Below are 15,157 nucleotides of genomic sequence, written 5' to 3' on the forward strand. Positions count from 1 at the left end.
ACATCATTGAGCATTGGCATTGAGTGGCTGCAAGGTTCAACTTAATGAAAGGTAAGTTTAATACTGTGATGCATCTTCAGTCACAATCCAGTCCGATCTGTATATTTTGGTACATTTCCCAAATAAACAAATTAAAACCGATAGGATAAATCATCTTCTTCGATGCTGATAAACACTGCCTCTGACTTATTTTCACCTTTCAACAAAGCCTATTCAAACATAAAGGTCCCTTAATTTTTTATCACTGTACAACTTTAAATCAATCTTGACATTATTATAAATAAATACAACTATGGCAGTAGAGCTATTGTAGCGATACATTTTTAAAAAAGAAGAACACTGTCCATTGACCTCACGGGCAAGGACATTAAGGACATTGAAGTTATTATCAAGTTAAGGCAAAGACGTTCCATCAGTCTTTTTGTGTTGACGCAGGTAGTGTCATTCTCAGTCTTTTGAAATGTTTAAGTTGACGCTTCACATTAAGTACATTTTTTGTACATTCCCATACGTGTCTTTAGCTGATCTGTGAAATATAACAGGATTTTGTGTAAACAGGTCTTCTTCTGTATAGTGCATTTTAATCATGTTAGTAACAACATGAGTGTAATAATAATAATAATAATAATAATAATATGCCATTTAGCAGACGCTTTTATCCAAAGCGACTTACAGTCATGCGTGCATACATTTTTGTGTATGGGTGGTCCCGGGGATCGAACCCACTACCTTGGCGTTACAAGCGCCGTGCTCTACCAGCTGAGCTACAGAGGACCTCAGTTCTTGTATTTGTTTCTTTAAAAAAAGCGAGGAGTTCTGATGCAGAGTACCTAAGATGGCCGCCTAGCGAAAAGGCATAATTCAGTCTTCAGTTTTGCCCTGGGTCTTATAGGCCTGCTTGCGGAGGTGATTCTCGATCTCCTCACGGAACACCAGTATGCCCAGGTGAGAGTGGGATGCCTCATTCATGGCTTTGGACTGGATGCACATGCGATACTGTTCTGGAGTCAGCTCGTCTGCACACTGCTTCTCGTGCCACAGGTGGAAGAGGCCGGATACTGGCGTACGCGTCACGATCAGGTCGCTCCGCAGGTACTTCCTGTACAAGTGGACATCTTCCACACCCCAACCTTTCACTTCCAGGTCAAAACCTCCTAGAAAGAAGACCTCTTGCTTATAGAAATGTCACAGTATAAACACATAGAAAGCACACAACACCGTAGCAATACTTCTCGGTTAACACGGCTTACCTATATTGAGGAAGTCCGAGCGGTACTGACAAGTCATTCCAAAGCCAAAATCTCTCCAGAATCCAGCATCTTTCTTGTGAATCTATACGGAAAGAACACTTGACATTGGCAAGTCGACTAATGTAAACATTGAGTTACAATTAAATATACTATATATACAAAAGTATGTGGACACCCCTTCAAATTAGTGGAGTCGGCTATTTCAGACACACCCGTTGCTGACAGGTGTATAAAATCGAGCACACCGCCATGCAATCTCCATAGACAAACATTGGCAGTAGAATGGCCTTACTGAAGAGCTCAGTGACTTTCAACGTGGCACTGTCATAGGGATGCCACCTTTCCAACAAGTCAGTTTGTCAAATTTCTGCCCTGCTAGCTGCTCCCTCCCTGTAAGTGCTATTATTGTGAAGTGGAAACGTCTAGGAGCAACAACAGCTCAGCTGCGAAGTGGTAGGCCACACAAGCTCACAGAAGCACGCCCCCATTCTCATCGACGGGGCTGTAGTGGAACAGGTTGAGAGCTTCAAGTTCCTTGGTGTCCACATCACCAACAAACTATCATGGTCCAAACACACCAAGACAGTCGTGAAGAGGGCACGACAAAGCCTATTCCCCCTCAGGAGACTGAAAAGATTTGGCATGGGTCCTCAGATCCTCCCAAAAAAAGTTATACAGCTGCACCAGAGAGCATCCTGACTGGTTGCATCACCGCCTGGTATGGCAACTGCTCGGCCTCCGACCGCACGGCACTACAGAGGGTAGTGCGTACGGCCCAGTACTGGGGCCAAGCTTCCTGCCATCCAGGACCTCTATACCAGGCGGTGTCAGAGGAAGGCCCTCAAAATTGTCAAAGACTCCAGCCACCCTAGTCATAGACTGTTCTCTCTGCTACCGCACAGCAAGCGGTACCGGAGCGCAAAGTCTAGGTCCAAAAGGCTTCTCAACAGCTTCTACCCCCAAGCCATAAGACTCCTGAACAGCTACCCGGACTATTTGCACTGCCCCCCACCCCATCTTTTTACGCTGCTGGTACTCTGTTTATTATTTATGCATAGTCACTTTAACTCTACCCACATGTACATATTACCTCAACTAGCCAGTGCCCCCGCACATTGACTCTGCACCGGTACCCCCGTGTATATAGCCTCCCTACTGTTATTTTATTTTACTTCTGATATTTTTTTCTCTCAACACTTTTTTGATGTTTTATTTTACTTTTTATTAAAAATAAATGCATTGTCGGTTAAGGGCTGTAAGTAAGCATTTCACGGTAATGTCTACACCTGTTGTATTCGGCGCATGTGGCAAATAACATTTGATTTGAACGGGATCACTGAGTGCTGAAGCGCATAAAAATCGTCTGTCCTCGGTTGCAACACTCACTACAGAGTTCCAAACTGCCTCTGGAAGCAACGTCGTCACAAGAACTGTTCGTCGGGAGCTTCATGAAATGTGTTTCCAAGGCTGAGCAGCCACACACAAGCCTACGATCACCATGAGCAATGCCAAGCATTGGCTGGAGTGGTGTAAAGCTTGCCGCCAGTGGAGCAGTGGAAACGCATTCTCTGGAGTGATGAATCACGCTTCACCATCTGGCAGTCCGACAGATGAATCTGGGTTTGGCGGATGCCAGGAGAACACTACCTGCCCGAATACATAGTGCAAACTGTAAAGTTTGGTGGAGGAGGAATAATGGAGTGGGGCAGTTTTTCATGGTTCGGGCTAGGCCCCTTAGTTCCAGTGACGGGAAATCTTACCGCAAACAATGACATGGCAACAGTTTGGGGAAGGCACTTTCCTGCTTCAGCATGACAATGGCCCTGAGCACAAAGCGAGGTCCATACAGAAATGGTTTGTCGAGATCGGTGTGGAAGAACTTGACTGGCCTGCACAGAGCCCTGACCTCAAACCCATCGAACACCTTTGGGATGAATTAGAACGCCGACTGCGAGCCAGGCCTAATCGCCCAACCTCACTAATGCTCTTCTGGCTGAATTGAAGCAAGTCCCTGCAGCATTGTTGACATCTAGTGGAAAGCCTTCCCAGAAGAGTGGAGGCTGTTATAGAAGCAAAGGGGGTGACCAACTCCATATTAATGCTCATGATTTTGGAATTAGATGTTCGACAAGCAGGTGTCCACATACTTTTGGTCATGTAGTGTATATACACTACCGATCAAAAGTTTTAGAACACCTACTCATTCATGGGTTTTTCTTCATTTTTACTATTTTCTACATTGTAGAATATTAGTGAAGACATTAATACTATGAAATAACACATATGGAATCATGTAGTAACCAAAAAATGTTAAACAAATCAAAATATATTTTATATTTGAGATTCTTCAAATAGCCACCCTTTGCCTTGATGACAGCTTTGCACACGCTTGGTATTCTCTCAACCAGCTTCATGAGGTAGTCACCTGGAATGCATTTCAATTAACAGGTGTGCCTTCTTAAAAGTTAATTTGTGGAATTTCTTTCCTTCTTAATGCTTTTCAGCCAATCAGTTGTGTTGTGACAAGGTAGGGCGGGTGGTATACAGAAGATCGCCCTATTTGGTAAAAGACCAAGTCCATATTATGGCAAGAACAGCTCAAATAAGCAAAGAGAAACGACAGTCCATCATTACTTTAAGACATGAAGGTCAGTCAATACGGAACGTTTCAAGAACTTTGAAAGTGCAGTCGCAAAAACCATCAAGCGCTCATGAGGACCGCTACAAGGATGGAAGACCCAGAGTTACCTCTGCTGCAGAGGATAAGTTCATTAGCGTTACCAGCCTCAGAAATTACAGGCCAAATAAATGCTTCACAGAGTTCAAGTCACTGACACATCTCAACATCAACTGTTCAGAGGAGACTGCATGAATCAGGCCTTCATGGTCAAATTGCTGCAAAGAAACCACTACTAAAGGACACCAATAAGAAGAAGAGACTTGCTTGGGCCAAGAAATACGAGCAATGGACATTAGACCGGTGGAAATCTATCCTTTGGTCTGGGGTCCAAATTGGAGATTTTTGGTTCCACCCGCCGTGTCTTTGTGAGACGAGGTGTGGGTGAACGGATGATCTCCGCATGTGTATTTCCCACAGTAAAGCACGGAGGAGGTGTTATGGTGTGGGGGTGCTTTGCTGGTGACACTGTCTGTGATTAATTTAGAATTCAAGGCACACTTAACCAGCATGGCTACCACAGCATTCTGCAGCGATATGCCATCCCATCTGGTTTGGGCTTAGTGGGACTATCATTTGTTTTTCAACAGGACAATGACCCAACACACCTCCAGGCTGTGTAAGGGGTACCTTACCAAGAAGGAGAGTGATGGAGTGCTGCATCAGATGACCTGGCCACCACAATCCCCCGACCTCAACCAATTGAGATGGTTTGGGATGAGTCGGACCGCAGAGTGAAGGAAAAGCAGCCAACAAGTGCTGAGCATATGTGGGAACTCCTTCAAGACTGTTGGAAAAGCATTCCAAGTGAAGCTGGTTTAGAGAATGCCAAGAGTGTGCAAAGCTGTCATCAAGGCAAAGGGTGGCTATTTGAAGAATCTCAAATATAAAATATATTCTGATTTGTTTAAAACTTTTTTTGGTTACTACATGATTCTATATGTGTTATTTCATAGTTTTTATGTCTTCACTATTATTCTACAATGTAGAAAATAGTAAAATAAAGAAAAACCCTGGAATGAGTAAGTGTTCTAAAACGTTTGACCGGTAGTGTATATATTTTTTTGGTCAAGCATTTTTAAAGGTACTTACAAGTTGACTTTCAATGGGGGGAGCCAGCTCCAGATTTCCATAGACTATGGCAGGATTATACAAACTGAAAACCACCGGATAAAAGACTCTCTTGTCTACAAGAAGAAAACATAAGAGGGAGGGGTTGAAATATATTTTGGTACAAATTACATGCAAAATGCCAATAGTACACATTTAGAAAAAAGACAAGTCACATACTGCCAGTACTCATGAAAAACCCCAAAGAATTTGAAGGAAGGAAACAGTAGGGATGTGCATCCTTCCCTTTCAAGACGATTCGATACGTATCTACAGTGTATTCGGAAAGTATTTCAGACCCCTTCCCCTTTTCCACATTTTGTTACGTTACAGCCTTATTCTAAAATTGATTAATCTACACACAATACCCCATAATGACAAAGCGAAAACAGGTGTTTAGAAACTTTCGCAAGTTTATTACAAATAAAAAAACTGAAATACCTTATTTACATAAGTATTCAGACCCTTTGCTATGACACTCGAAATTGAGCTCAGGTGCATCCTGTTTCCATTGATCTTCCTTTAGATGTTTCTACAATTCAATTGGAGTCCACCTGTGGTAAATTCAATTGATTGGACATGATTTGGAAAGGGACACACCTGTCTATATAAGGTCCCACAGTTGACAGTGCATGTCAGCGCAAAAACCAAGCCATGAGGTCAAAGGAATTATCCACAGAGCTCCGAGGCAGGATTGTGTCGAGGCACAAATCTGGGGAAGGGCACCAAAAAATGTCTGCAGCATTGAAGGTCCCCAAGAACACAGTGGCCTCCATCATTATTAAATGGAAGAAGTTTGGAACCATCAAGACTCTTCCTAGAGCTGGCCGCCCGGCCAAACTGAGCAATCGGGATCGGGGGAGAAGAGCCTTGGTCAGGGAGGTGACCAAGAACCTGATGGTCACCCCGACAGAGCTCCAGAGTTCCTCTGTGGAGATGGGAGAACCTTCCAGACAGGCAACCATCTCTGCAGCACTCCATCAATCAGGGCTTTATGCCAGAGTGGCCAGACAGAAGCCACTCCTCAGTAAAAGGCACATGACAGTACGCTTGGAGTTTGCAAAAGGCACCTGAAGGACTCTCAGAACATGACAAACAAGATTCTCTGTTCTGATGAAACCAATATTGAATTCTTTGGCTTGAATGCCAAGCATCACGTCTGGAGGAAACCTGGCACCATCCCTACGGTGAAGCATGGTGGTGGCAGCATCATGCTGTGGGGATGTTTTTCAGCGGCAGGGACTGTGACACTTTTCAGGATCGAGGGAAAGATGAACGGAGCAAAGTACAGAGAGATCCTTGATGAAAACCTGTTTCAGAGCGCTCAGGACCTCAGACTGGGGCGAAGGTTCACCTTCCAACAGGACAACGAACCTAAGCACACAGCCAAGACAACACAGGAGTGGCTTCGGGACAAGTCTCTGAATGTCCTTGAGTGGCCCAGCCAGAGCCCAGACTTGAAGCCGATCTAACATCTCTGGAGAGACCTGAAAATAGCTGTGCAGCGACGCTCCCCATCCAACCTGACAAGTGCTTGAGAGGATCTGCAGAGAAGAATGGGAGAAACTCCCCAAATACATGTGTGCCAAGCTTGTAGCATCATACCCAAGAAGACTCGAGGCTGTAATCGCTGCCAAAGGTGCTTCAACAAAGTACTAAGTTAAGGGTCTGAATACTTATGTAAATGTGATAATTTTTAATACATTTGCAAACATTTCTAAAAACCTGTTTTTGCTTTGACATTATTGGGTATTGTGTGTAGATTGATGAGGGAAAAAAACAATTGAATCAATTTTAGAATAAGGCTGTAACGTAACAAAATGTGGAAAAAGTCAAGGGGTCTGAATACTTTCCGAATGCACTGTAGATACATGGGCTCCGATACGATACAGGAACAATACGTTTTAATTTGAAACGATTCAGTGCATTTTGATTTGATTAGAAAACGAAACGATGCGATTCTGTTCGATACGATTCCATGCACTAACATTTGTTGCATAAACACATTCATTTTCCTTTCTAAGTTCAAATATGCTGCTGATGGAGCTCATGAGCTGGGTCTCTTAGCTGGATCTGTTTGAGCTGACTTCTGTGTGTGTGTTTGTGAGCGTAAATGATGTATGTCTATGGTATATGTACTATGTAGGCACCTGATCTGAGCCATAAGGGAGACTACAGTGCCTTGCAGAAGTATTCATCCCCCTTGGCGTTTTTCCTATTTTGTTGCATTACAACCTATAATTTAAATGGATTTTTATTTGGATTTCATGTAAATGGACATACACAAAATAGTCAAAATTGGTGAAGTTAAAAAAATATCTTGTTTCAAAAAATTCTAAAACATAAATAACGGAAAAGTGGTGCGTGCATATGTATTCACCCCCTTTGCTATGAAGCCCCTAAATAAGATCTGGTGCAACCAATTACCTTCAGAAGTCACATAATTAGTTAAATAAAGTCCACCTGCAATCTAAGTGTCACATGATCTGTCACATGATCTCTGTATAAATATATATATATATACAGTGGGGAGAACAAGTATTTGATACACTGCTGATTTTGCAGGTTTTCCTACTTACAAAGCATGTAGAGGTCTGTCATTTTGATCATAGGTACACTTCAACTGTGAGAGACGTAATCTAAAACAAAAATCCAGAAAATCACATTGTATGATTTTTAAGTAATTAATTTGCATTTTATTGCATGACATAAGTATTTCATACATCAGAAAAGCAGAACTTAATATTTGGTACAGAAACCTATGTTTGCAATTACAGAGATCATATGTTTCCTGTAGGTCTTGACCAGGTTTGCACACACTGCAGCAGGGATTTTGGCCCACTCCTCCATACAGACCTTCTCCAGATCCTTCAGGTCTCGGGGCTGTCGCTGGGCAATACGGACTTTCAGCTCCCTCCAAAGATTTTCTATTGGGTTCAGGTCTGGAGACTGGCTAGGCCACTCCAGGACCTTGAGATGCTTCTTACGGAGCCACTCCTTAGTTGCCCTGGCTGTGTGTTCCGGGTCGTTGTCATGCTGGAAGACCCAGCCACGACCCATCTTCAATGCTCTTACTGAGGGAAGGAGGTTATTGGCCAAGAGCTCGCGATACATGGCCCCATCCATCCTCCCCTCAATACGGTGCAGTCGTCCTGTCCCCTTTGCAGAAAAGCATCCCCAAAGAATGATGTTTCCACCTCCATGCTTCACGGTTGGGATGGTGTTCTTGGGGTTGTACTCATCCTTCTTCTTCCTCCAAACACGGCGAGTGGAGTTTAGACCATAAAGCTCTATTTTTGTCTCATCAGACCACATGACCTTCTCCCATTCCTCCTCTGGATCATCCAGATGGTCATTGGCAAACTTCAGACGGGCCTGGACATGTGCTGGCTTGAGCAGGGGGACCTTGCGTGCACTGCAGGATTTTAATCCATGACGGCGTAGTGTGTTACTAATGGTTTTCTTTGAGACTGTGGTCCCAGCTCTCTTCAGGTCATTGACCAGGTCCTGCCGTGTAGTTCTGGGCTGATCCCTCACCTTCCTCATGATCATTGATGCCCCACGAGGTGAGATCTTGCATGGAGCCCCAGACCGAGGGTGATTGACCGTCATCTTGAACTTCTTCCATTTTCTAATAATTGCGCCAACAGTTGTTGCCTTCTCACCAAGCTGCTTGCCTATTGTCCTGTAACCCATCCCAGCCTTGTGCAGGTCTACAATTTTATCCCTGATGTCCTTACACAGCTCTCTGGTCTTGGCCATTGTGGAGAGGTTGGTGTCTGTTTGATTGAGTGTGTGGACAGGTGTCTTTTATACAGGTAATGAGTTCAAATAGGTGCAGTTAATACAGGTAATGAGTGGAGAACAGGAGGGCTTCTTAAAGAAAAACGAACAGGTCTGTGAGAGCCGGAATTCTTACTGGTTGGTAGGTGATCAAATACTTATGTTACGCAATAAAATGCAAATTAATTACTTAAAAATCATACAATGTGAATTTCTGGATTTTTGTTTTAGATTCCGTCTCTCACAGTTGAAGTGTACCTATGATAAAAATTACAGACCTCTACATGCTTTGTAAGTAGGACAACCTGCAAAATCGGCAGTGTATCAAATACTTGTTCTCCCCACTGTGTGTATATATATATATATATATATATATATATATATATATATATATATATATATATATATATATATATATATATATATATATATATACATACACACACACACACACACACACAGTGGGGAAAAAAAGTATTTAGTCAGCCACCAATTGTGCAAGTTCTCCCACTTAAAAAGATGAGAGAGGCCTGTAATTTTCATCATAGGTACACGTCAACTATGACAGACAAATTTTGAAAAATGGAAGACATACAAGACCACTGATAATCTCCCTCGATCTGGGGCTCCACGCAAGATCTCACCCCGTGGGGTCAAAATGATCACAAGAACGGTGAGCAAAAATCCCAGAACCACACGGGGGACCTAGTGAATGACCTGCAGAGAGCTGGGACCAAAGTAACAAAGCCTACCATCAGTAACACACTACGCCGCCAGGGACTCAAATCCTGCAGTGCCAGACGTGTCCCCCTGCTTAAGCCAGTACATGTCCAGGCCCGTCTGAAGTTTGCTAGAGTGCATTTGGATGATCCAGAAGAGGATTGGGAGAATGTCATATGGTCAGATGAAACCAAAATATAACTTTTTGGTAAAAACTCAACTCGTCGTGTTTGGAGGACAAAGAATGCTGAGTTGCATCCAAAAGAACACCATACCTACTGTGAAGCATGGGGGTGGAAACATTATGCTTTGGGGCTGTTTTTCTGCAAAGGGACCAGGACGACTGATCCGTGTAAAGGAAAGAATGAATGGGGTCATGTATCGTGAGATTTTGAGTGAAAACCTCCTTCCATCAGCAAGGGCATTGAAGATGAAACGTGGCTGGGTCTTTCAGCATGACAATGATCCCAAACACACCGCCCGGGCAACGAAGGAGTGGCTTCGTAAGAAGCATTTCAAGGTCCTGGAGTGGCCTAGCCAGTCTCCAGATCTCAACCCCATAGAAAATCTTTGGAGGGAGTTGAAAGTCCGTGTTGCCCAGCGACAGCCCCAAAACATCACTGCTCTAGGAGGAGATCTGCATGGAGGAATGGGCCAAAATATCAGCAACAGTGTGTGAAAACCTTGTGAAGACTTACAGAAAACGTTTGACCTGTGTCATTGCCAACAAAGGGTATATAACAAAGTATTGAGAAACTTGTTATTGACCAAATACTTATTTTCCACCATAATTTGCAAATAAATTCATTAAAAATCCTACAATGTGATTTTCTGGATTTTTTTTCTTCTCCTTTTGTCTGTCATAGTTGACGTGTACCTATGATGAAAATTACAGGCCTCTCTCATCTTTTTAAGTGGGAGAACTTGCACAATTGGTGGCTGACTAAATACTTTTTTCCCCCACTGTGTGTGTGTGTGTGTGTGTGTGTGTGTGTGTGTGTGTGTGTGTATATATATATATATATATATATATATATATATATATATATATATATATATTTATACACACACAGTGGGGAAAAAAAGTATTTGGTTATTTTACACAGTGAAGCATGGTGATGGCAGCATCATGCTGTGGGGATGTTTTTCCATCGGCAGGGACTGGGAAACTGGTCAGAATTGAAGGAATGATGGATGGCGCTAAATACAGGGAAATTCGTGAGGGAAACCTGTTTCAGTCTTCCAGAGATTTGAGACTGGGACGGAGGTTCACCTTCCAGCAGGACAATGACCCTAAGCATACTGCTAAAGCAACACTCGAGTGGTTTAAGGGGAAACATTTAAATGGCCTAGTCAAAGCCCAGACCTCAATCCAATTGACTTAAAGATTTCTGTACACCAACGGAACCCATCCAACTTGAAGGAGCTGGAGCAGTTTTGCCTTGAAGAATGGGCAAAAATCCCAGTGGCTAGATGTGCCAAGCTTATTGAGACATACAAACCCACCAAAAATCCATTTTAATTCCAGGTTGTAAGGCAACAAAATAGGAAAAATGCGAAGGGGGGGTAAATACTTTCGTAAGCCACTGTAGGTATCTACCACCGCACTACCACAATCAGATTGGGGGGGGGCAATGTAGCATATGTTTTTTGTCCCCCACTTTGGTTCTGAAATCACCATCACTCACTAATTAACTTGTCATTTTTGCAGATTAAGTGTTTGCGCTAGTAATGTATCAATATTTATCGTTTACAAATTAGCTATGACATAGCCAATGAATATTCAGCAAAACTTTGGATTTCACCCCCATCTCAAAACCGAATGGTTTTGATCGTTTGGAAGTTTTTAGTGAGCTTCTTTTCTCTTCCCAATTTGGCCATGTAGTGCGCCTCGCAAAGTGATTGCTGTCCTCGTTATGAAATGATCTACTTTACCCTATCTAAAAATGCTGATGGTGAACCTGAACAATCTAAATAAAATATATTGTTAAGCCCCGTTCAGCAGGTAGCCTATAACCAGATGAGAGTTGTGTCTCCGGTAGTTTACTTTTATTCCAGTAAAACACCATTTTCAACAGCGCATAGATAACAATAACCAAGCAAATTACATAGGTTGTCACGCAACTATTAAAGCCTGATGTCGTGTAAGCCATTTTAGCATTTGAACGCTGAAGGTGCCTCGCAGATGTGCAAGATCAGGAATAGGCCACCTACCTCACGTTGGTCAGCACACGAAGCTGGGCACTGTGCGCAGTTTGACCAGGCTACTGATATTCCCTGAGGTTGTTCGGCATGCAAAATGACTTGACTGTCAACACAATTGCATGCTTAGTTCGACACTGAAGGACAGGATGCACAGTTGTCACAAAATATGAGGTATTTTCAGCAGGTAGAAAGTAATATGAGCAACATAAAATAAAATCACTGATTCGTAACGTTTGAATCGATTTTCTGACCGATGCTTGCCAAATTTGGATCAGTTTCGGGTCCGCGGCCGCGGCCGCAGTCATATCTCAAACATTTGAATCGGGGACCGATGCGTATCGGTGAATCGTTACATCCATAGGAAACAGGAATGTGTAGGTTACAATGTTTTGATAGAAGGCACCTACTTGGAGTGGTGTGAAGAAGGCAGTTGTTGAGATAGCCCAGTGTGAAGTAGATATCCACATCACAGAAGAACATCAATACGTCACCCTTCTTCCAGGAGCGGGCTCCGATGTCCAGACCCCTGCCCCTGGAAAACTCCTCGTCCACTGGGATAAGGGTGTAGTTGGAAAAGCTCTCCTCCCTACAAATTAACAATGTAATTTCAGTTGTCTGTTGTTTGAGCACGAAATGTCTAGACTAGAAAATAACATATGGACAAGTGACAGATATACAGCAGTAAAATCCTATCAAAAGCACATCATAAATCCTTTCATTCATATTAAAAGACAAAACAAACCTGGACATTTTTTCCAAATAAGACTTCACCTCTCGTAAGCCCTCTTGTCCAAAGTAGACCACCGTAAGATGCACTCCCCTATCGTGTTTTATGCAAACGTCCCTGAAATCACAAAAAAACGTAACACAATCTTTACAAATACTAGGCATAGGCTGCATATTGCCATTTTCACATGACTCACCACCACTGACCTGAAGTTGTGTAGGAACTGTGAGAACGCATCTGTTCTGCCCGCCAAAGGCACAATGATATTGATGATGACTCCGGACGTTTCTACAGACGTGCTCCTGACTTTCATTAAAGGACCGAATGGACGGAAAAGAGTAACGTGGCGGACATTGTCAGAGTCCTCTTTTGCAAAGAAGAGCTCGTAGAGTGTGCCTTTGTCCCGTTCTGTTCTGTATAGCCCTGCCCACATAAGGGTAAACACAGCTTTGTCAAACATAGGGAACAAATATTGTTCAACTTTAAAGGCAAGATTACATCATTTTTTGCAGCCATGAAACAAGCAGATAGTGATCTGCATTAGGAGTTCCCATGCTGGCCCTCAGCCCCTCCAGATATTTGGCAGCACTAGCACATTAAAATTGGTCAACTTATCATCAGGATCAGGTTGAGAACCACTGTTATACATTACCCCAGTATAACTCTCTTACCCTCAGTAAAGTGGCTCTCAGTGTAAGTCTGCCTCTGCATGGGCACATCATCCTCCTGGCCATCCTCCTCGTCAGGGTTGTTTATGACGTCCAGGGCCGCCTCGATGACCTCCACCAGCTCGTCCCTGCGGTCCTTCCGCACAGGCTTCTCCTCTGGGTGCCTGGTCAGCCCCATCTCCAGCTGATACACCTTACTAGAGGTGAAGCTCTCGAAGGGGACCAGGGCATACTCGCTGGGCAGCCGCGCTCCCGTGTTCACCTCGGCTTTGTCGATCTGGGAGTGGAGGAACTCGAGGAGATCCCCAGGCACCTGGTCCTTGGTCTCAGCCAGCCCCTGGACCCCGGGGCCTTCTTTTCTGTCCTCCAGGACCTTGAGCTTCTCACTCATCTCCTGGAGCTCATGCTTGAGCTGGGCGATCTGCCGCTTGAGGCTGGAGGCGCGGCTGAGCTGGTGCTCCTCCTGCTCTTGCAGCAGGGCCTGGTAGTACTCCTTCCCATAGGACTCCCCTCCCAAGCCAGGCAGGACCAGGCTGACGTCAGCTGGGGGAGTGCACTCTAGCAAGTAAGCAAAGAGGAGGATGACCAGCAGCAGGAAGAGCCCCAGGAACAGCCAGCGCATCCGTCCCTGCAGCGGCAAGCTTCGCCTAGGCATCACGCTCGCATGCAGTCTATGGGCGACGAGTCTGCACTCTGCATTCCCTTTCACGTCAGGTAAATCTACCTCAAGCTGGACAGAATTAGGTCCAATGCATATTCTAGGAATGTTAAAAAGTCCTCTCTAATTAACAAGTTAAATTAACAACAAGGTGGACGTTTGTTCGAGTGCAGCTATAAAAAGCTACTTTGTTCATTCATGTCACATTATTCAGATAAAGTCAGGAACACCTCTGGTGCGTCTTATTTGATGATTGCAATGTGACCGTTATCTTGCAGGTGTTACATTGTGAGTGGAATCCATTTGCATTTCTTCCATCAGTGTGTAATTTAGAACCTTTAGATGAAAAAGCAATCATTCTGCAATCATTGTTCATTCATGTTACATTATTCAGATGGTGTCAACAAATTATGCAAGAAAGGAAATGTTGGTGCAATAAATGCACTGTTGACCTAGCTATGACTTAAAGAGGAACTTGAATTTCATATTTTACTTACGTAGATGAGCTAACTAGAATAGACTTTCCCCTGAACCACTTCCCCTCAATGTGATGTTTATTCAAGACTGGATCTGAGGGCTTTGTCCAGCAATGCCTGTCTGCTTCTGTTACTGTTACCTGTAGGAAGACTGCTAACGTTAGCCAACAAGCTATAAAACGACAACAACGTTAGCCGAGCTAATGAGCTTGTGGCTGGGTAACTACTGTAGCAACCAAGCTACAAAGGGAACCAGAGAGTTGGATGGCTGGGAAGCTAGCTAACACCTAACGTTAGATACGTGGGGTGTAAACAACGGCTTGCTTTGAGCCGGTTCGAACGATTGTGTAGCTAGCTAGCTATATATCGAGAAATATTTGCTTTGAACAGTAAATAATATTTGTGCAAATACTTACCCAGATATTCAGCTCTCCGTGCGAGGACTAAAAAGCAGTAGCATCAAAAGGGATTCTTCTAAACAACGCCACAGAGTAAAGTGGATCAAAGGGGATTCTTCTAAACAACGCCATGGAGTGAAGTGCACTGATCGAAAAAACTGTACTTCCGGCAAAAGAGTTTCTGTAGCTACTTCAAGATAAAAGTTCATATATCTTTCCAGAGAGGAATAGGCGAATTCTTTGCCATTGGCTACAAAAAAGAACAACATTTCATAAAAATGACTTTTTAAAACACAAGTGAAAGACATATAACATGATCACCAATTAATAAAAGACCACTCAAGCATTAAAGTTTATTCAAAGTGTAATAAAAGTGCATTAGATGGTGCCGTATTTCCCATTCCCATCCAGGTCAATTTTAATATCTGAAAATAAATCTCACAAACTTAGACTTTGGGGTGATAAAATGTGTTAAAGTATTTTTC

General features: G+C 43.4%; 1 protein-coding gene across 3 annotated transcripts; it reads right to left on the reverse strand.

Moving 5' to 3' along the window:
• Positions 1-732: 732 nt before the first annotated feature.
• On the reverse strand, positions 733-14,824 carry csgalnact2 (chondroitin sulfate N-acetylgalactosaminyltransferase 2). Of its 3 annotated transcripts, XM_041866969.2 has the most exons (9): positions 14,691-14,824; positions 14,296-14,414; positions 13,144-14,134; positions 12,679-12,895; positions 12,488-12,589; positions 12,153-12,331; positions 5,020-5,114; positions 1,251-1,332; positions 733-1,154 (listed from the first exon to the last, which is right to left on the reverse strand). In XM_041866969.2, exons 3-9 carry the CDS (start codon positions 13,793-13,795, stop codon positions 862-864), a joined length of 1,620 nt encoding a protein of 539 aa, XP_041722903.1. In that variant the 5' UTR covers positions 13,796-14,134; positions 14,296-14,414; positions 14,691-14,824; the 3' UTR covers positions 733-861. The 3 variants fall into 3 exon arrangements, 2 of the variants coding, with proteins under 2 accessions (XP_041722903.1, XP_041722904.1); XM_041866970.2 differs by lacking the exon at positions 14,296-14,414; XR_005997559.1 differs by lacking the exons at positions 733-1,154; positions 1,251-1,332 and adding an exon at positions 11,755-11,848 and having other exon boundaries at positions 5,036-5,114.
• Positions 14,825-15,157: the final 333 nt, after the last annotated feature.

Source organism: Coregonus clupeaformis, chromosome 37 (assembly GCF_020615455.1).
Source record: "Coregonus clupeaformis isolate EN_2021a chromosome 37, ASM2061545v1, whole genome shotgun sequence".
In the NCBI taxonomy this organism is placed as follows: Eukaryota; Metazoa; Chordata; class Actinopteri; order Salmoniformes; family Salmonidae; genus Coregonus; species Coregonus clupeaformis.